The sequence below is a fragment of the Quercus robur genome, chromosome 11, assembly GCF_932294415.1.
Source record: "Quercus robur chromosome 11, dhQueRobu3.1, whole genome shotgun sequence".
Classification (NCBI taxonomy): Eukaryota; Viridiplantae; Streptophyta; class Magnoliopsida; order Fagales; family Fagaceae; genus Quercus; species Quercus robur.
In genome coordinates, this window is record NC_065544.1 from 13901859 (window position 1) to 13923603 (window position 21745).

Sequence of the window (21745 nt, forward strand, 5' to 3'; positions counted from 1 at the left end):
AATCATCCTCTCATCTCCTTTTGACAATGTCTTCCTCACACTTCACCTTCTCCATCTACTTTCTAACCTTTGCTCTCTTTCTCCAAACCATTTTTGGAGCGAGCCCTCTCTTCCATTTCTGTTCAAGCTCTGAGAACTTCACCACCAATGACCCTTATGAATCAAACCTAAAAAAGCTCTTGGGTAACCTTTACTATCAAACCCCTCTCCTGGGCTTTGGTCTTGGTTCAGTGGGTTCATATCCATACCAAACTAATGGACTTGCTCTTTGTCGTGGTGATGTTGCAACCACAGACTGCAAGACTTGTGTCAATGAGGCTAGCAATAAAATTCACAAACTTTGCCCATACAATAAAGGTGCCATTATATGGTACGACAATTGTCTTGTGAAGTACTTGAACAAGGATTTCTTTGGCCAAATTGATAATCAAAACAAGTTCTACATGTGGAACTTGAGAAATGTTAGCGATCCGACAACATTTAACGAAAAGACAAGAAAGTTGTTGAGCCTCCTAGCCAAAGAAGCATCTGTTACTCCAAAACTGTATGCAGTTGGAGAGCTAGAGCTTGGAGAATCAAAGAAGCTTTATGGTTTGGCCCAATGCACTAGGGATCTTTCTAACAGTGACTGCTTCAAGTGTCTTGATGGTGTAATTGGTGAACTTCCCCGATGTTGTGATGGGAAAGAAGGAGGAAGAGTTGTCGGTGGGAGTTGTAACATAAGATATGAGATTTACCCATTTGTCAATTCTTAGATTATGTATGTCCTAGGGTTTAGAACTACCCATATGTCGTAACATAAAATAAAGGGTTTGTAGAAACACCCTTCTGATGATTCTCCATTTTGGAAGAATGCAGAAATAGAACCTACTTTGTATTTGTTGGATGTTTCAACTTTCAACCATCTTCATATGTTGTTAAATAAATTTTCTTTTTATGACTGTTATGGATAAATGACAAATTTTGCATCCTTGAATGGACAAGTAGGGTGGATGACTTCAAAAAACATAACAAAAAGTCCAATACTGCAATAAATTTTAAACAAATTTTACAATTATTGAGGTGGCATTGGTATAAACGAAAAGTGATGTTAATAGTGGTCTTACGTGAAAATTAATGATGTATACATTAATCACAGTTTATTACCTCAATAATTGTAAATTTTATTGTATTTGTAACATTGCTATTTTTTTTTTTTTTTTTAGAATATCATTGCTGAAAAATTAAACCATAATTATAAAAATTTTAAATGATTTAACTTATCTCTAGTACTTTTATTTATTGGAGATAATACAGGCATAACATATGTCATAAAATGATCATGTGTCAATCTCATGTCTTGTCTAATACACAGAGCACTAAAAAGAATTCTTACCCATTTTAAAACAATAATGTAGTACTACAGTTCTTGGTTGCCAATTTCTTATGTGGCAAAAAATAAAATAACAATAACAATTGTAATAATGAGAGAGAGAGAGAGAGAGAAAGAAGGCTACTACCTGCTCTATATTAATTCTGTATATTTTTTTTTATCCTACTTCTCCTCTAATACATCTCTTGTGTGATAATTAACAAGAAATTTTTTTAGTTAAACTTTAGTACTTTTATTTATTATTGGAGATAATACAAGTATAACATATGTCATAAAATGATCATGTGTCAACCTTGTGTCCTGTCCAATATAAAGGAACACTAAAAAAAATTCTTACCCATTTTAAAACAATAATGTAGTACTACAATTTTTGGTTGCCAATTTCTATTGTGGAAAAAAAATAAAATAACAATAACGATTATAATAATGAAAATAAAAGGGAAAGAGAGAGAAGGCTACTAACTGCTCTATATTAATTGTGTATATATATTTTCTTATCCGACTCTTCTAATAGATCTCTTGTGTAATAATTCCAAGAAAATTTTTTAGTTAAACTAAATCTCACATAATTACGTATCTCTTTTTGCTATTAGTGTCATTTTTGTTTATATTTCTTTTCTTTTCTTTTTTGACAGAGCTACCCAAATCGCAGGTAGCGATCGAAGAGACAATACGTATCTGTTTGGAATCTACTTATTTTACTGAAACTAAAATTTTTTTGCTGAAAATACTATAAATAAAAGTAAAAGTTAGCTGAAATAGTACAGTGGGACCTATAAATAGTATCAAAAAGTGCAATAGGACTCATGAATAATAGTAAAAATAAACTTAATAGTAAAATAAGCTGGCTTTTCAATTTGTGCCAAACGCACACTACATACAATTCCTCCTCTTTTTATATAAAAAATAAATAAAAATTTGTGAAACAACAGTGTGTCTTTGGATTTTTAGTGTGGCAGAATGAAAAAATTTTAGAGAGAGAGAGAGAGAGAGAGAGAGAGAGAGAGGGGGAGAGAGAATCAGAAAAAACAAATGTTGTTTTTTTAAGGTCAAACACTCAAACCATAACCTTTTCTTTTTCTTTTTCTTTTTCCTTTTTTAATTATGGTCAAACCATGCATAACTGGTAGACGAAAACCAAGAAACTGGATTAGAAAAAAAAACAAATTTATTATCTTTTTCTAGAACATGTGACAAAACAAGACAAGGTGATGATTATATATATAATTATAAATGCAAAATCGCCTAAGAAATAATTGTGCCGCAGCACCAAACATTCAACTTTTTACGTTGAACAGATGTAACCACGGCAAGTTGGATGGTTCGCTGTAATAGTTGCTTTTCCCTTTTATGTAGGCCAAAAAAAAAAAAAAAAAAAAAAGTAACAAATCTGCCAAAATAATGTGATCTGGGATAGAGCTTAAATCAATGGAACTGTAATAGTTGAACTGTTAAACCCACCTTGCGAGAATGTATGCAGCACTATTTGCAGCTCTAATATCCTGTGTTGTTGAGATTGGTAGAATGAAAAAAAAAATGATTTACTTTTTTAAGATTAGTGTTACATTAATCTATAAAATTCAAGTTCTAAAATTTACCGTATTCTTAGTATCATCATTCTTTTATCATTGATGTTGTTAGGTTCTAAGTACTCAGGAACTAATGTATTAGAACTCTAATTTGTATTGTTGGCAAATCATGATCAAAACAGGTTTTTAGTCTTGTTTAGACTTGCTCAAAGTGCATGCGTTTTATGTGAAGTTGGAATCGAGTTGCAGAAGTTATAGTATGGTTCTGCCTGGCTCGATCGATCGAGAATTAGACTCGACCGATCGAAATTTGGGCAGAACGTTTTTCTGCAGAATTTTCCAACTCAGCCCTAAGCCCATATGACGTGTAGGGTTTTATGTTTTGCCCTAAGTATAAAAGGGAAAACCTTAGCCACGTTTTAATGAGCTCCTTTTGCTGTGTGTGTGAATCTTTTGTGAGATCTAGAAGTACTTGCCTTCACAGATACTTAGGATTATCAAGAAGGAGAAATTGATTCAAGAACTTGATGATCACTCAATTGCTGCAATAAAAGCTTAAAGATACACAAGCAAGAGTGCTTGTACTTGCTGGAGAATCCAAGAAAGAATGAATCTGTGGTCTCGGAGCTGTCACATGGTCGTGTCAGTAAGTTTTCTACTGGTGGAGGCTGACTTTTTCATGTTACTAACTGTTCAAGTTGACATGGAAATGTTGAATTGGTTTGCTTTTTTTGCAAAAGTCAAAAATGGGCAATCAAAAACTAAACTTTGATCCAGTTACTATCCATTTAAAAAAAAATTAAAAATAAAACTGCACTTAGGAGCCTGAATAATATTATGCAATAATGAGAATATTAAAAGTGAAAGTTCTACGGGATTTGATACAAAAATCTTTTAACTACCTAATGGAGTCGTTAGTGGTAGGAAGCTCTCATAATCTATCACACCTATAATTTTAGAAATTGTGGATTTGAATAGTGGCAAGCCCCACTACTTCTCAAGGCAATCACACACCATACATCATGAGTAGGGTTTCAATGTTTGGGAGATAGTGACCACACGCATGAGTCTCTTTTTAATATATATATATATATATATATATATATATATATATAAGTACAAAAGTCTTCCATTTTATGCATTGTGTTCCACTTTTATATTCCACCAATAGTAATATCTAGCATGTTAATTAATTTGTTTTTTTCAAATTTAGATTATTTTCTTAGGAAGAAAAATTTTGTGGTCGATTACGATTGGTGTATTATAAAGAGGAACATTAAGAGTGAAAATGAAAATTTTTTGTTAGGTTTAAGATGTTGGTAAATTTCAATACTTAGGTACAATATCAATTGTCCAAGATGCAATCCAAATGAAAGATAACTTTGTAATTTCCACAAAGTGCTGAGTGCCGCACGATTGTCATTTCACTGACACTCAGTTGATTGAAAATTGGAAAATCAATTATACTAACGCGTTTTAATTAAAGTCGTTAGATTGCTTTCAGCCCAAAAGGACTATTACGTAAGACTTCCATAGGTATGGTTTGAGAGGTAGAAAACCCATTTCCAATAAGAGAGAGAATTCTAACTTCCATCTTGTGTACCCGTGAGTTTAGAAGAGATTTTTTCAAGTTGTTTCTCATTAATGAGATCAAAGAACTACAAAGCCATCATCATTTGAGTGTTGCTGAGGAGTTCAAATCTTCAAGAGGTTTTTGGAGTCGGTTGAAGGTTCTAATCATGAACACGGATGCATCATCCTAGAAAACTTTCATATATTGATTGAAGAGTTTAAAATTTATGGAGCTGTAGAAGGTTTATACATAGTTGTCAGTATCGTACGATTCGCGATACGTATCGTATCGTGTGTAAAATGTTCCGTATTGTATCGGCATATCATAAATGTTCATGAATCGTATGATACAATGCGTGTATCATATGAATCGTATTGTATCATAAAATCATACGTATAGTATGGTATATAGACAAATGCTTTAAAATGAGTTTTTTTATTAAAATTTGTACTCTTATTTGAGTCTAACAAGTTGTTTTGAACACAAAATTATTATTAGTTTACTTAATGTAGCCTACTAAAATAACATATTCATAAGGTTTTTTTTCTCCTCTCTTCTACAATTGGACTACACAGTACACACTTACCTTTCACTTTAATATTTAAAAAAATAATTTTTTATTTTAATTTTTATTGTTATTATTATAAGTCCAAGAAACTAGAATGTCAAAAAAAATTTATAAAAAATTATTAAAATAAAAAGAACAAGAAGAGATAGTAAATGTTAATGATGAATGGCAATGAAGAAATAAATTTGCAAAATTATAAACATGATGATAGCATTGACTTAGATGGGGTTGATTAGGCAATTTGATGAATATGATGAAAATAAATTATTATTTTTGGGTCATTTGTAATATATTGCCACTTTTGACTTTAAGTAATTTGAATGTATATGTTATGAACACATGCTAGTTTAATTTATTTAGTTAGCTTGTTAAATATTATTAAATAAATGACGAATAAATTAGTCATTAGTTGAATATATTCAAAATTTATAATGAATATACCCTTTATGTATGTATATTTATAATTTCTTATAAATTTTATTGAGTGTTTCTGTATCTTATGATACACGATACAATACAATACACGATACGAAAAAATTAAGAATCGATTTGCGATACGATTCAAGTTTTGACAACTATAGGTTTATGTAGTAAGTTCATCTAGGATTAAAGGTTTTAATCTAGATAGTAAAATTTTCTTGATATAGTGGATTACTTTTTTGGGGTAGGTTATTTTCGTAGTAGTTTTTCCTTTGAAAATATTTTCTATCTATTTTCCACTTTGTCACTGTACTTTTGTTTGTGTTTACTTCTTTTATTGCTGTTTTCCTTATGGTAAACGCATGCTCGTGGTAATTAACTAATAATCAAATGAGAGTGCATAATTGGTTAATTCTAAACAAATATCACATAATTGGTTAATTTAATAAGTTGATTAATTTCATTGTAAAATCAACGAGGGGCTTAAAAATAATTTTTATTTTTATTGAAGCAGTGTGATACTGTATTATTACATTATGAACTAGAAAGTTCATGTGCAGTTAAATATGAAAAGAAGTTTATTTACGAAAATGATGAATCATGATAAAATCGTGTATTAATGTTATAAATAAAAGGTTGGGGAGGCCAATTGATTTAAGAATTAATAAAAAAAGAAACGTAGAAATTTGCCTTTTGTCAGTAGGATATTGTCTAAAGTTTGATTTTTGTTTCATAAATGTAAAAATTTTCAATTAGCACCTTTTAGTGTCTTCTACAAAAATGTTTAGGATTCAACCTTCTCCACTATTATAACTATCGCATTAAAATAATATTTTATATTTATTTATTATATAGTATATTATATCATCAGAATATTCACAATAAAATTATTTACTATGAGTTCATCTCTAAATAATATCATAATATATATAATAAAAGTTGTATCCTATAATTTGCGGTGTGGGGCGAGAGAATTTGTGATCCTGGCCCACTTTACATTAGGGCCCAAGGCCTGAGCCGAGGAGAACTATTGCTGAGGACGTATAGTGAAAGTCCAAAAAAGGCCTAAGGGTATGGCCGAGAACGATCTTATGCTCGACACCCCATAGAGCCCCTAAAGAAAAGGACGAGCTCAGTGCAGGAGCAGGCCAAGTGAAAAAGCTACCAATACAGCAGTAAAGAACTTTGTGTCTGACAGGTCAATGCTCTTCACCATGCTATTCAGCTTTTACAACCACCCCCAACCACTCTAGGTATGGGCTGATAGGACAAGTCTCAACCCCAGAAAGTGGAGCTTACACATGGACAGTGGAAGGAGGGTAAATGTTAGTATAAAATGGAAAAAGAACCAATTGAAAAGGGGGTCGTCTCCCAGACCATGAAGTCTAAAAAAAAAAGAGTATAATAAGAACACTAAGCTCCTCGGACGAGGTCTAAAGACTGGAACCACTCATGTCGCATCAGAAGAAGGTCTTATTAGACACATCAGGTTCACCTTCATGTAAATTTCCATAGAAACCATAGCTCACCGCTGTTCGGTGACCCAGGCCCAGCCTTTCAAGCCCACACTCTACAAATTATATTGTTTGGGCCCTTAAACGTACGAACCCAATATCATTACGGGGTCGTTACAAATTGTGTCCTTACAATTGGCGCCGTCTGTGGGGAAGGCTTGTGCGATGGCACAGACGGTGGGTCGAACTTCTGTCAACCCAGGGCATGCGAAAGCCCCTCCATTACTTACAGCGACCTGGTGTTGTTTCCCTAATTTAAAGTCCTACTAGGGGCTTTGCTTCAACGCACCAGCAACAAGGGCAGTTCTAGGGGATTCGACCATCAGTTCGACGACCCATGCCTTGGCTGAGGGGCTAATCCTCACTACTTAAAAGAAAGATTACGAGTTTTGAACAAAACCAAGGCATTGTATGGTCCTCGGACTCAAGCTTATGGGGAAACCAACTACTTAAAAAGACAGATTACGAGTTTTGGACAGAACCAAGGCATTGTATGGTCCTCAGACTCAAGCCTATGGGACAACCAACTACTTAAAAAGACAGATTACGAGTTTTGGACAGAACCAAGGCATTGTATGGTCCTCAGACTCAAGCCTATGAGGAAACCAACTACTTAAAAGAAAGTTTACGAGTTTTGGACAGAATCAAGGCATTGTATGGTTCTCGAACTCAAGCCTATGGAGAAACCAACTACTTAAAAAGACAGATTACGAGTTTTGGACAGAACCAAGGCATTGTATGGTCCTCGGACTCAAGCCTATGGGGAAACCAACTACTTAAAAAGACAGATTACGAGTTTTGGACAAAACCAAGGCATTGTATGGTCCTCGGACTCAAGCATATAGGGAAACCAACTACTAAAAAGAAAGATTACAAGTTTTGGACAGAATCAAGGCATTGTATGGTTCTCGAACTCAAGCCTATGGGGAAACCAACTACTTAAAAGAAAGATTACGAGTGTTGGACAGAACCAAGGCATTGTATGGTCCTCGGACTCAAGCCTATAGAGAAACCAACTACTTAAAAGAAAGATTACGAATTTTGAACAGAACCAAGGCATTATATGGTCCTCGGGCTCAAGCCTATAGGGGAACCAACTACTTAAAAAGACAGATTACGAGTTTTGAACAGAACCAATGCATTGTACAGTCCTCGGACTCAAGCCTATGGGGAAACCAACTACTTAAAAAGACAGATTACGAGTTTTGGATAGAACTAAGGCATTGTATGGTCCTCGGACTCAAGCCTATGGAGAAACCAACTACTTAAAAGAAAGATTACGAGTTTTGGACAGAACCAAAACATTGTATGGTCCTCAGACTCAAGCCTATGGGGAAACCAACTACTTAAAAGACAGATTACGAGTTTTGGACAGAACCAAGGCATTGTATGGTCCTCAGGCATTGTATGGTCCTCAGACTCAAGCTTATGGGGAAACCAACTACTTAAAAAGACAGATTACGAGTTTTAGATAGAACCAAGGCATTGTATGGTCCTCGAACTCAAGCCTATGGGGAAACCAACTACTTAAAAGAAAGATTACGAGTTTTGGACAGAACCAAGGCATTGTATAGTCCTCGGACTCAAGCTTATGGGGAAACCAACTACTTAAAAGAAAGATTGCCAGTTTTGGACCGAACTAGGGCATTGTATGGTCCTTGGACTCTGACCCATGGAGAGATTACCCATTAAAAATTGGGTTAAGTCTTGGACCGAATGGAAGTCCCGGTCTATCCTTGGATCCTCAATTTTAAGGGAACTAACGCAAACGAGTGTTTAGGCTCGGTATAGCCATGCCTCGGTCCTCGGACCAGATGCTAAAAATGATTAAGGTCATTTGTTACCAAGAACGCGGCCAAACCCCCTAGTATTTGGCAACTCTCTCGGATGGTTTATTTTAGGTTACTCATTCTCGGATGACTGCCTCACGCGCAATACAGGACATTCAGCTGTTATCACGGTTAGTCTCGTATGTTTAATCTACTGTAGGTTGGTATTATTATGCTTGACAGTCTCAATAAGTTCAAAATAATAGCTTTTTGTTACAAGGGTTTCTTCCCTAAGTATCATTCAAAAAATACACATATGAAATACATCCATTCACAAAGTAATTACTGCAGAAAAGAAAGAATATGTAGAATAAAACAGAATCATCTTTCATTAAGACAAAGAAATAGTACAGCGTACAATGAAGGGCTTAAGTAAGCCTATACCAAGAGCTAAATACAGAAACAAAAAGAAAAAGATACAAGAGATAAATTCTTCAAAACTCTGCTCTGGTAGAGACTATGCATGACAGGATGGCCCCGCTGATGGAAGAGAAGAAGAAGCAGAAGAAGAAGTAGAAACACCAGGGTAGCCCCGGTGATGGGAAAGAAGAAGAAGCGGAGGCAGAAAGAGGCACCAGTGAAGGAAGAGAGGAAGAAGCAGGGATGCTTAATCCCCACATCAGCTCTGACTCCTAACACGCAGGTGTCATATCAGCATCGCTCGAGAGAGAGCGGATGGTACTGACGACGAGAAACCCTACTGCTGTCGCACCAAAAATCTGACGCGACCAGCACCTACTTCGGATTTTGACTGAAAGAGGTGGAGGCATCGCTCCCACCTTGTGAAAGCGGAGAACTGTCTTGAGTCTCTGTCTCCCCTGTCCTGACCTCGCCATCTTGAGTCTCGGAAGGACCCAGTGCCTCTGGAGTGGGTGTGGTTCCTTCACCCCCACTCGTGCCTCAAACATATCACTCTCTAAGGTTTAATTGCACTGGCGATGAAAACTTTGAGCACAGCTGAAGGATTAAGAATTTGAAAGGACTGAAGGATCTGTACGTAAAGGGAGTGACCACCTACCCTGCTTCTTATATGGAGGGCAAGTTGGCAGCATTTAATCTACGCAGATTTCCAAGAAGTGCTATAGACGAGACAGTTTCTACTCAACTCCCAACACCGTCTACAACCATAGGATTTGGGTGGCCTCGTGAAAGGGACATATTAAAGATGCGCCTCGAGTACTGAAACGGTGAGGACGCCGCGTGAGAAAATCTAAAGGAATGTCTCATAATCCGGCGCACCTCCCAAGCAACGAAGAGACACCGACATTAATGAAGGGCAGAGCTGGGCAAGCCATGATGTAGGCCCGACATCACCAAAACCCTCCTCCCCAACCAAAAGGTCGGGCAGAAGGATTTTAAGGGGCTATTGTGGGGCTAGAGAATTTGTGACTCCGGCCCACTTTACATTAGGGCCCAAGGCCTGAGCCGAGAAGAACTATTGTCGAAGACGCATAGTGAAAGTCCAAAAAAAGTCTAAGGGTATGGCCGAGGACGATCTTATGCTCGACACCCCATAAAGCCCCTAAAGGAAAGGACGAGCTCAGTGCAAGAGCAGGCCAAGTGAAAAAGCTGCCAATACTGCAGTAAAGAACTTTGCGTCTGACAGGTCCATGCTTTTCACCATGCTATTCAACTTTTACAACCACTCCCAACCACTCTAGGTATGGGCTGATAGGACAAGTCTCAACCTCAGAAAGTGGAGCTTACACGTGGACACTGGAAGGAGGGTAAATGTTAGTATAAAAGGGAAAAAGAACCAATTGAAAAGGGGGTCGTCTCCCAGACCATGAAGTCTAAAAAAGAAGAGTATAATAAGAACACTAAGCTCCTCGGACGAGGTCTAAAGACCGGAACCACTCATGTCGCATCAGAAGAAGGTCTTATTAAACACGTCAGGTTCACCTTCATGTAAATTTCCATAGAAACCATAGCTCACCGCTGTTCGGTGACCCAGACCTAGCCTTTCAAGCCCACGCTCTACAAATTATATTGTTTGGGCCCTTAAACGTACAAACCCAATATCATTACGAGGTCATTACAAATTGTGTCCTTACATGCGGTCATGCTAAGTGGACACCCTCTCCTTTATTTTTTTTAATTAATTTTCCCAATTGTTTCTCCTATGTCATGTGATACACTAAATGTACATTAAAATAATTAACATAGTTTAAAAATACTAATTTTTGATAAAGTTTTATAACCATGATTCTTTAAAATTTTAAAATATTTTCATTATTTTAATCTACTACTTAATGTCATGTGGGCCTCCTTGTAATTACTTATATATTCCAATTTGACCTTGTAGACACCTAATGTGGGCTTCACACACACGTTCGCACAAAACATACTGAGTATTTGTACCTGCTCATACAAAAATTCCTATTTATTTTAGCAAAAGAACCTACTTTTTTTTTTTTTTATATTACTTACTTACTTTTCAAAACACTCCACATCAGATTTTTTATTTTACAGTACATTTTATTAAAATATCATTTTTTTTAAAAAAAATTTTGAATTGTTTCTCTTTTTTCACACACAACAACCATCATCCACTCAATTCTTTTATTCTTGAGATAAGTAAAGAAAGAATAAATAACTAAATACAAAATGAACAGTGTCAAAGTAAATTTCTATGGTTACCGTAGCAAACTTATAAATTTACCCAATTATAAACAAACTGATGTTAGTAATTTTTAGGCAAAATTATGTGAATTCTACACCTTTTTTTTCCTATATTATACACAGATTAATGTGAATACTCTTCTTCAATCAAATTTACATAATCAGGATGGCACAATCCCTCTCACATAAATTTCATTTGTCCCCATCAAAGTTCAAGTTGTGTTGTAATACTCTTGAGTCACATGAGATTACCAATTGGCTCCGATACCATTTGCAACAACCAAAGAAAGTGTTCACATGTGTGCTAAATGTAAGTATTATAAGTTTTATGACATAATTTTGCTCTATCACTTATTATAGGTACATTATAATTATTAACATAGTTTACTTTAATTGAAATCCTGTTTGAAAAGTTTTAAATATCTAGAAGTGAATATTGTTTCGATTAAAAGTCAATTTTTTCATTAGTTTTAAAATATTTATAAGGAATTTCTTTATTTATTTTAAATTATTTTATAATCAATAAGAACCTTTGGGTTTTTGTTTATAATATATATATATATATATATATTAGGCTTACATGATGTGTATTACTCGATGTAATTTAAAATAATTAATATATATACATATATATTTTTAATTTACATATAATTCCTAATTAATATGAGGGTTTCATGTGAATAATACCAGTTTATTGTTTAAAATTTTCTTTGTTTTCTAATTTGGTCTTTAGAGTTTAAGAAATAAAAATCAAATCCTTAAATGTTGTAAACTGCTCCACTTTAGTGCATAGGCCAATTTTGATGTTGATGCGTCATTTGATTGGGCACATCAATAATAAAAGAATAATGATACTAAGAATACGGTAAATTTTAGAACTTGAATTTTATAGATTAATGTAACACTAATCTTAAAAAAGTAAATCATTTTTTTTTTCTATTTTACCAATCTCAACAACACAGGATATTAGAGCTGCAAATAGTGCTGCATACATTCTCACAAGGTGGTTTTAACACTGTGAAGCACAGATGCGTTTCAAGACTCGGGTATAGGTGCGGGATTCGGCAATTTTTGAAAAAGGTGGGTGCCGGTGTGGCAGGACTCGACAATTAAAAAATTATTAAAAATATTTTTATTTATATTTTTAATATATTGCTAAGCATACTTTTACACATTATATAAACATATACCAAATTTAAGGAACAATAGTAGATAATAACTAAAACATGATGTTCATAAATTAAATACAACTCACAAGATTGAAACTGAAACATTCCATGATGTTCAGAAATTAGAATACAACTCACAAATTTGAAACTAAAACAAACTAAAAGATAATCAACAAGAAAATCAAACACCAACATGTGAGAGAGTGCGTGAGTTGAGAATGCTTTATATCAATACCTGAGTTGAGAATGCATGTGAGAGAGTGTCTCACAGGGGAGACAGAGAGCAGAGACAGAGAGTAGAGACGGAGAGGTAGAGATGGAGAGGCAAAGAGTGAAGGCAAAGTGAGCATACTGTAGAGAGCACAGAGAGACGAGTGACGGAGTGAGAGAGAGCTTAAATTTTGGTGTTTGGATGAAGTGAGAAACTGAGAATGTGTGAGAGAGGTTTAGGGTTTGTTATTAAGTTCAAACGGTGTGTTTTGCACCTTTTTTTTTTTTTTTTTTGAATTTCGGCCTGAATCGGCCATTTCGACAGTTTCGCCGGTTTCAGCCAATACAGCCAATACGGCCCAAGTCAACGCGAATCAGACCGATTCAGCATGAATCGGGCTCAGTCTCAGCCACGACGGCGCAAGTCGTGAAAAAAAAAAAAAAAAAAAAAAAAAAAAAAAAAAAAAAAAAAAAAACGTGGTAGGACTCAGCCCGACACGCGAGTAGCGGCATCCCTCGCGCTTTGCGCCACGTCAGACGCGGGTGCAGCTCCTCTGACACTGCATCTGTGCAACCCAGGTTTAACAGTTCAACTATTACAGTTCCATTGATTTAAGCTCTACCCCAGATCACATTATTTTGGTAGTTTTTTTTTGTTTTTTTTTTTTGGCCTACATAAAAGGGAAAAGCAACTATTACAGCGAACCATCCAACTTGCCGTGATTACATCTGTTCAATGTAAAAAGTTGAATGTTTGGTGCTACGGCACGATAATTTCTTAGGCGATTTTGCATTTATAATTTTATATATATAATCATCACCTTGTTTTGTTTTGTCACATGTTCTAGAAAAAGATAATAAATTTGTTTTTTTCTAATCCAGTTTCTTGGTTTTCGTCTACCAGTTATGCATGGTTTGACCATAATTAAAAAAAGAAAAAGAAAAAGAAAAGGTTATGGTTTGAGTGTTTGACCTTAAAAAAAAAGGATTTGTTTTTTCTGATTCTCTCTCCCTCTCTCTCTCTCTCTCTCAAATTTTTTCATTCTGCCACACTAAAAATCCAATGACACATTGTTGTTTCACAAATTTTTTATTTATTTTTTATATAAAAAGAGGAGGAATAGTATGTAGTGTGCGTTTGGCACAAATTAAAAAACTAGCTTATTTTACTATTAAATTTATTTTTGTTACTATTTATGAGTCCTATTGCACTTTTTGATATTATTTATGGGTCCCATTGTATTATTTCAGCTAACTTTTACTTTTATTTACAGTAAAAAAATTTTAGTTTCAGTAAAATAAGCAGATCTCAAACAGAGACGTATTGTCTCATCGATCGCTACTTGGGATTTGAGTAGCTTTGTCACAAAAAAAAAAAAAGAAACATAAACAAAAATGACACTACTAGCAAAAAGAGATACATAATTATGTGAGAGTTAGTTTAACTAAAAATTCTTCTTGTAATTATTACACAAGAGATGTATTAGAAGAGTAGGATAAAAATATGTATATATATATATATATATATACACAATTAATATAGAGCAGTTAGCAGCCTTCTCTCTCTTTCTCTTTTATTTTAATTATTATAATTGTTATTGTTATTTTATTTTTTGCCACAATAGAAATTGGCAACCAGGAAATGTAGTACTACATTATTGTTTTAAAATGGGTAAGAATTTTTTTTAGCGCTCCTCTATATTGGACAGTATACGAGATTGACACATGATCATTTTATGACATATGTTATACTCGTATTATCTCCAATAATAAATAAAAGTACTAGAGTTTAACTAAAAAAATTTCTTGTTAATTATTACACAAGAGATGTATTAGAAGAGAAGTAGGATAAAAATATATATATATATATATATATATATATACACACAATTAATATAGAGCAGTTAGCAGCCTTCTCTCTCTCTCTTTCATTATTATAATTGTTATTGTTATTTTATTTTTTACCACATAAGAAATTGGCAACCAAGAAATGTAGTACTACATTATTGTTTTAAAATGGGTAAGAATTCTTTTTAGTGCTCCTGTGTATTAGACAAGACACGAGATTGACACATGATCATTTTATGACATATGTTATGCATGTATTATCTCTAATAAATAAAAGTACTAGAGATAAGTTAAATCATTTAAAATTTTTATATAGTTATGGTTTTATTTTACAGCAATGATATTCTAAAAAAAAAAAAAAAAAATAGCAATGTTACAAATACAATAAATTTTACAATTATTGAGGTAATAAACTGTGATTAATGTATACATCATTTTCACGTAAGACCATTACTAACATCACTTTTCTTTCATACCAATGCCACCTCAATAATTGTAAAATTTGTTTAAAATTTATTGCAGTATTGGACTTTTTGTTGAGTTTTTTGAAGTCATCCACCCTATTTGTCCATTCAAGGATGCAAAATTTGTCATTTATCCATAACAGTCATAAAAAGAAAATTTATTTAACAACATATGAGGATGGTTGAAAGTTGAAACATCCAACAAATACAAAGTAGGTTCTATTTCTGCATTCTTCCAAAATGGAGAATCATCATAAGGGTGTTTCTACAAACACTTTATTTTATGTTACGACATATGGGTACGTAGTTCTAAACCCTAGGACATACATAATCTAAGAATTGACAAATGGGTAAATCTCATATCTTATGTTACAACTCCCACCAACAACTCTTCCTCCTTCTTTCCCATTACAACATCGGGGAAGTTCACCAATTACACCATCAAGACACTTGAAGCAGTCACTGTTAGAAAGATCCCTAGTGCATTGGGCCAAACCATAAAGCTTCTTTGATTCTCCAAGTACTAGCTCTCCAACTGCATACAGTTTTGGAGTAACAGATGCTTCTTTGGCTAGGAGGCTCAACAACTTTCTTGTCTTTTCGTTAAATTTTGTCGGATCGCTAACATTTCTCAAGTTCCACATGTAGAACTTGTTTTGATTATCAATTTGGCCAAAGAAATCCTTGTTCAAGTACTTCACAAGACAATTGTCGTACCATATAATGGCACCTTTATTGTATGGGCAAAGTTTGTGAATTTCATTGCTAGCCTCATTGACACAAGTCTTGCAGTCTGTGGTTGCAACATCACCACGACAAAGAGCAAGTCCATTAGTTTGGTATGGATATGAACCCACTGAACCAAGACCAAAGCCCAGGAGAGGGGTTTGATAGTAAAGGTTACCCAAGAGCTTTTTTAGGTTTGATTCATAAGGGTCATTGGTGGTGAAGTTCTCAGAGCTTGAACAGAAATGGAAGAGAGGGCTAGCTCCAAAAATGGTTTGGAGAAAGAGAGCAAAGGTAAAAAAGTAGATGGAGAAGGTGAAGTGTGAGGAAGACATTGTCAAAAGGAAATGAGAGGATGATTGATGGGTTTAAACTTTGGTCCATGCAGCTGTTATTTATAGTAAATCTCGTGCTTACTATTTCTTCTTACTACTGTTCAAGTTGACAAGAAATTGTCAAAATTTGCTGCGTTAATTGTAAAAGTCAAAAGTGCGGAAGCTCAAAATGCACTCAAAATAAACTAATTATCCAGAAAGTTGAAGGTGCACTTCGTCAACCCTAAGAATATATTGGATTGCTACGAAACTTAGTACTTCATTTTGACCGATTTCTATTAGACGTCGTAATGATGAATCTCAATACTCTAAGGTTAAACATTAATTTTGAGGAAGGTTTGAAAGAAAATTTCACTAGTTAATTTAAGTAAGTGCGGTGTCCTTCTAAAGAGCATGAAATTGATTTTAAAAACGCAGCCTACATTGACAACTTCGTGTCAACTTGAAAAATAACAAGGAAGAAATAATCAGTCCCTTTTAAATTTTCCAATCAGAATGAAGCTGATATTTAATATAAAGAAGTGCATCATGGTCCATAACTTAAATCCATCATCCTCTCAATTTCTTCTGAAAATGTCTTCCTCACAGTTCACCTTGTTCATCTACCTTCTAACCTTTGCTCTCTATCTCCAAACCATTTTTGGAGCCAGCCCTCTCTACAATATTTGTTCAAGCTCTGGGAACTTCACCACCAATGACCAATATGAATCAAACCCAATAAAGCTCTTGGGTAATCTTAATTACCAAACCCCTTCCCTTGGTTTTGGTCTTGGTTCCGTAGGTTGGTACCCATACCAAACTTATGGGCTTGCTCTTTGTCGTGGACGCTACAGCCACAGACTGCAAGACGTGTGTAAATGAGGCTAGCAATGAAATTCACAAACTTTGCCCGTATGATAACGGCCGGTGCAGTTATATGGTATGATAATTGTCTTCTGAAGTACTCAAACAAGGATTTCTTGGGTCAAATTGATAATGAAAACTGGTTCTCCTGGTTGAATGTGCAAAATGTGAGTAACCCCACCATATTTAACCAAAAGACTAGGGTGTTGTTGAGCCAACTAGCCAAGGACGCGTCTTTCACCACAAAAAAGTATGCAGTTGGAGAGCTAAAGCTGAGAGAATCAACCAAACTCTATGGCTTGGCTCAATGCACATGGGACCTTTCTACCATTGAATGTTTTCAGTGTCTTGATGATGCAATTAGTCAACTTCCTAGTTGTTGTGATGGGAAAGGAGGGAGAGTTGTTGGTGGGAGTTGCAACATAAGATATGAGATTTACCCATTTCTCAGTTCTTAATATTGGATTCAGGAGCTTGTTTATGATTCTTACTTTTAGAGAGAAATTAAGGAATAATTCTTTGTAGTTCTTTATTTTTCATTGGACGAATGTAATTATAAAATTCATTTTCAATAAATTGAATTTATTTTTGCCGTTCGATAAATGAAGTGGTGATTCCATTTGTAAGTCACCCGATTTAGAGGGGTAAGTAATATTGTTAGTTGAGCCTCCATTGTGTGATATACTATCGAAGAACACCAAAAATCCTATGTATTAATTGTTCATTGATCCTTCATTATGTGATACTATCTAGGAGCACCAAAAATCTCAATCCACCTGGTTGCGATTTTCAACACAATTGCACTTGCTAAAATTGTTGGTGATTGAGTGATGAGCATAAGCATATAAGAGAGAGCAAACATGGAGATTTATGTGGTTCAGCTTAATGCCTATATACATCCATAATGAAAGTCCTGGGCAGCTAGATATTTGACATTAAGCTCTTGTTTAAAATGAATTCCATGTAGAATTTAGATGCTAGAAAACCCGAGACTAATCTTAGGTTAATTATAGACTAACCCAATGTTAATTTGCTTATTCTACAAGAAAATTGGCCTACAATTGGATTGAACCACTTGGACCATAATATGTCTAACAGCACTAACCACAATGCTTTTATCTTTCCTTTCCCTTAATAATTTATTTTGACAGTTGTTTCCTTCGCTACATTAACTATAGTTTCTTGTTGAGGTGAACAAGATGAAACTATAAAGTGTGACTCGCGAATGGGTGTTAGTGGAGCGGAGCACCAAGGTTCTTCAAAGCCAGGATTATCAACTAGTGGATTTTTTTTTTTTTTTTTGAAAGCCAATGTTCGCTACCTAGTTTTTTGGATTTGTTCTACATAGTCAAGGATCGCAACCAAAGTGTTCGATTTTATTCTTTGTTTTCTAAAGGAGGTCAATGTAGCAAATAGGTTAAAGAAATAAGAAATTTCTCTAGTGTTTGTTATTTGTGAGAGAAAACTATTTAGGTGTATTGAGTTTGGGTCTTGTGAGAGTGTCTTTACGCCAGTTTTGTATCTCGTATTTGTTAGTGAAATTTTATCCTTATCATTGCTTGTGAACATTGGCAAAAGGTCGAACCACATAAATCCTTAATCCTCTCTCTTTTGTGTGTGGTTGTCTATGTTTCTTTTGGGTTCTTTTCTATTATTTAGTTTGGTGATCTTTCTAAAGTCATAATATTTTCATAATCATCTAATGTGTGAGTGCTATTTGAAAGCCATTTCCTACTACAACTGGTATCAAGCTTCAGTTATTACAAAAAAATGGTATCAGGGTCAATGGCTTGATGGGTAAGTGTTTGTTAGTAGGTACAACCATATAGAACTAGAAAAACTATCATGTCAACTCTATCCATGGTTAAGTAAAGGTTCTCTACTAGTTGTGATTGGTGAGTCAAGGTAATTATGCATATTGGTAACTCTCATAATTGTACAAGGAAGACTCATGTTTGCTCCACCCATCATCAAATAAAGAACATTCTATTGGTAAGGTTATAGCATAACATATGGTATTTGAGCTTGTTTGTTGTAATAGCAGAAGCTCTAATACCAATTTGTTGTGCGAAATAGCTTTTGGTATTCCAACACAAGATTTTTTCCGTTTTGTTTAGACCCATGTACACTCAGATTGTTTAACCTAATTAATTAACTAAAGTTGATACTTGGGTTTATTATGCAGATTTAGGTTAAACACATATAATCATATCACATTGTGCAGAAAGGTAAAAAAAGACAAGCGATATAATTACCTAGGAAAAGCAATGAAACCAACAGTTTCAAGGTAAAAAACTTAGGGAGGATTTAACCTAATCTATCCTCAAGGCAACAAATTCACAATGATAAAATGGAAGTTTTATAATAGATTTAAACCGTAAATCTAAAGCTACGTCTTACAATACTTACTCACACAACCATGTGTAGCTCCGAATCCATGAACTCTTCTCTTTGAATTTGTTGAACATAAACACCCGGTTTGTAACTCTAAGATCCCACTCAAAGTTTTAAATCATCAGCTATGTATGATTTTGTATGCAGCAACTTAATCCACCAATTCTTGAATACAAATCTTCTTTCTAGTAGATGTTTGTTGAGTTAAAAGGCTACAGAAACCTCACAAATCTCACAAGAGTAACTCACAAGACTTCCAAGAACTTCTAAAACATATTTAGGGTTTTCCTTTTATACCTAGTAGTATTGGACATAAACCCTAAACATTTTCGCGAGCGTTGGGCCTGATTTAAAATCTGTAGAAAATGATCTTCGATTGGTTGAGCCTTTCTTTTGATCTATCGAGCCTTGCAGAACCTGAATTCTTCTTTCTGGAACTTGACTATTCTTGAATATTGACTTGAACCTATATAAGTAATGTCTAACAATTAAACTAGACATGTTTTTGTTCTCAGTTTGCCAATGTACATAAAATTAGAACATCAACATTTATTCCTAAATATTTAGAACCTAACAAGATTGATTGTGAAAATGCCATGGATTTAGAAATTAAAGATCACCAAATATAAATAATAGAAATGAGTTAAAAGATGGAGAAAAGTGGGATATTTTGCACTCTTTTTCTTAATATCTAATGTGAAATTTCACTACTTAACTAACCACCACTCACACATGAATATTCTAACATCTATAAGATGGAGTCATGAAGAATAGAGAGAGATCTCAAAGGAAAAAGCAAAGTGAATATCAAAGAGAAACTAAATTTTGGACCGGGGGGGGGGGAGGAGTTGTACTATTATCATCAATTAATTATATAGCTTGCGTTTGTTCATATTAATACTAGTGTATAGCTCCATGTATATACACGAGTACAATTAAAAATAATTATAATTATACGGGTTCAAATTATACATGGTATTAGTTTACACTTTTTAAAATTATATATATATATATATATATATATATATACCCACACACACACACTAGAATTTAATTAGTTTTAGACATTTCGGTTTTTATATACCCAATAATTCATTTGCTACAAAAATTAAAAACTTATATGGACAAGTGGCGGAAAATTGGCCTCTAATAGAAATCTAATTTAGATTTGAATTGGATTTGGAATCTTCAATTTTTACACTTAATAATTCACTTGGTACAAACTTAAAAATTAAATGGGACACGTGGCATAAAATTGAGAATCCAATTGAATTTTTTTTTCATGATCTTTGGCTATATATATATATATATATTAGCATTAATACACCTTGTTGAGTATGCTAAAATAGAAGAGGAAGTTGAATCATAAAGTATAGAACACAAGAACACAAAGATTCATAAAGTATAGAACACAAGAAACTAAAGGTTTGTAATTCAACCTAATAGCTTATGTCCACAAAGGAAATCCTTAAGAGCTACACATTTAATATATGAGAGTATAGTACAAATCATGTGTTACAATGAACCATAACATGGTATATATATATATATATATATATATAGTAAGCTAAACTTTAGATTAACAATACATTGATTATGTTTAATAGACTTCTAGTAAAAGTAGAAGACTTGACTTGCACATATAAAAAAATTGTATGTGGGTACCTAAGGCATGCTTAGGCATGCATGGCAACGTCCTTGGCCATCCTCAGCATGCTTTGCAACGTCCTCGGCATGCTTGGCAACGTCCTCAGCATGCTTGGCAACGTTCTTGACCGACCTCGGCATGCTTGCAAAGTCCTAGTGGTACACTACTCCTTCACTTGAAAGCTTATAAGGTAGAAAGTTGGGGGTTTCTATTCGATGTGGGACGACTAGGACTTTGCAAGCATGCCGAGGTCGGCCAAGGACGTTGCAAAGCATGCCGAGAACGGCCAAAGACGTTGCTTGCATGCCTAGGACGTTGCCATACATGCCTAAGCATGCCTTAGGTACCCACATTGTACTTGAGCTAATATATCTTTAATAATATATTTACAGTCTAAGAAAGAAGATAAAATGAAAGGAACCGAACTTTGTTGCAATAATTTACAACCGATTGTTAACTGCACTAACATACCGCCTCACTAATTTAACAGGTTGCTTGCTTGGATGCTTAGTCCTTTTTTCAAGCTGCAACAAGTGGCGTATGCTGATTGCAACAGTGAGAGTACTAACCACTTGTGCTAATATGGCCTTGAAAACATATATATATATATATATATATATATATGCACTAACATATTTTCTGGTGGAGGTGGGGAAGAATCATTTATACTCTGACCATGTT

General features: G+C 34.4%; 2 protein-coding genes and 1 pseudogene across 2 annotated transcripts; 2 read left to right on the forward strand and 1 right to left on the reverse strand.

The window, feature by feature from the left end:
* LOC126706910 (cysteine-rich repeat secretory protein 38-like) lies at positions 1-941 on the forward strand. The gene has a single exon (XM_050406486.1). The coding sequence runs from the start codon at positions 27-29 to the stop codon at positions 753-755; it is 729 nt and encodes a 242-aa protein (XP_050262443.1). The 5' UTR covers positions 1-26; the 3' UTR covers positions 756-941.
* A 14319-nt stretch (positions 942-15260) lies between these two features.
* LOC126707130 (cysteine-rich repeat secretory protein 38-like) lies at positions 15261-16199 on the reverse strand. The gene has a single exon (XM_050406730.1). It carries the CDS (start codon positions 16177-16179, stop codon positions 15451-15453), a length of 729 nt encoding a protein of 242 aa, XP_050262687.1. The 5' UTR covers positions 16180-16199; the 3' UTR covers positions 15261-15450.
* A 540-nt stretch (positions 16200-16739) lies between these two features.
* LOC126706321 (cysteine-rich repeat secretory protein 38-like) lies at positions 16740-17514 on the forward strand (annotated as a pseudogene).
* Positions 17515-21745: the final 4231 nt, after the last annotated feature.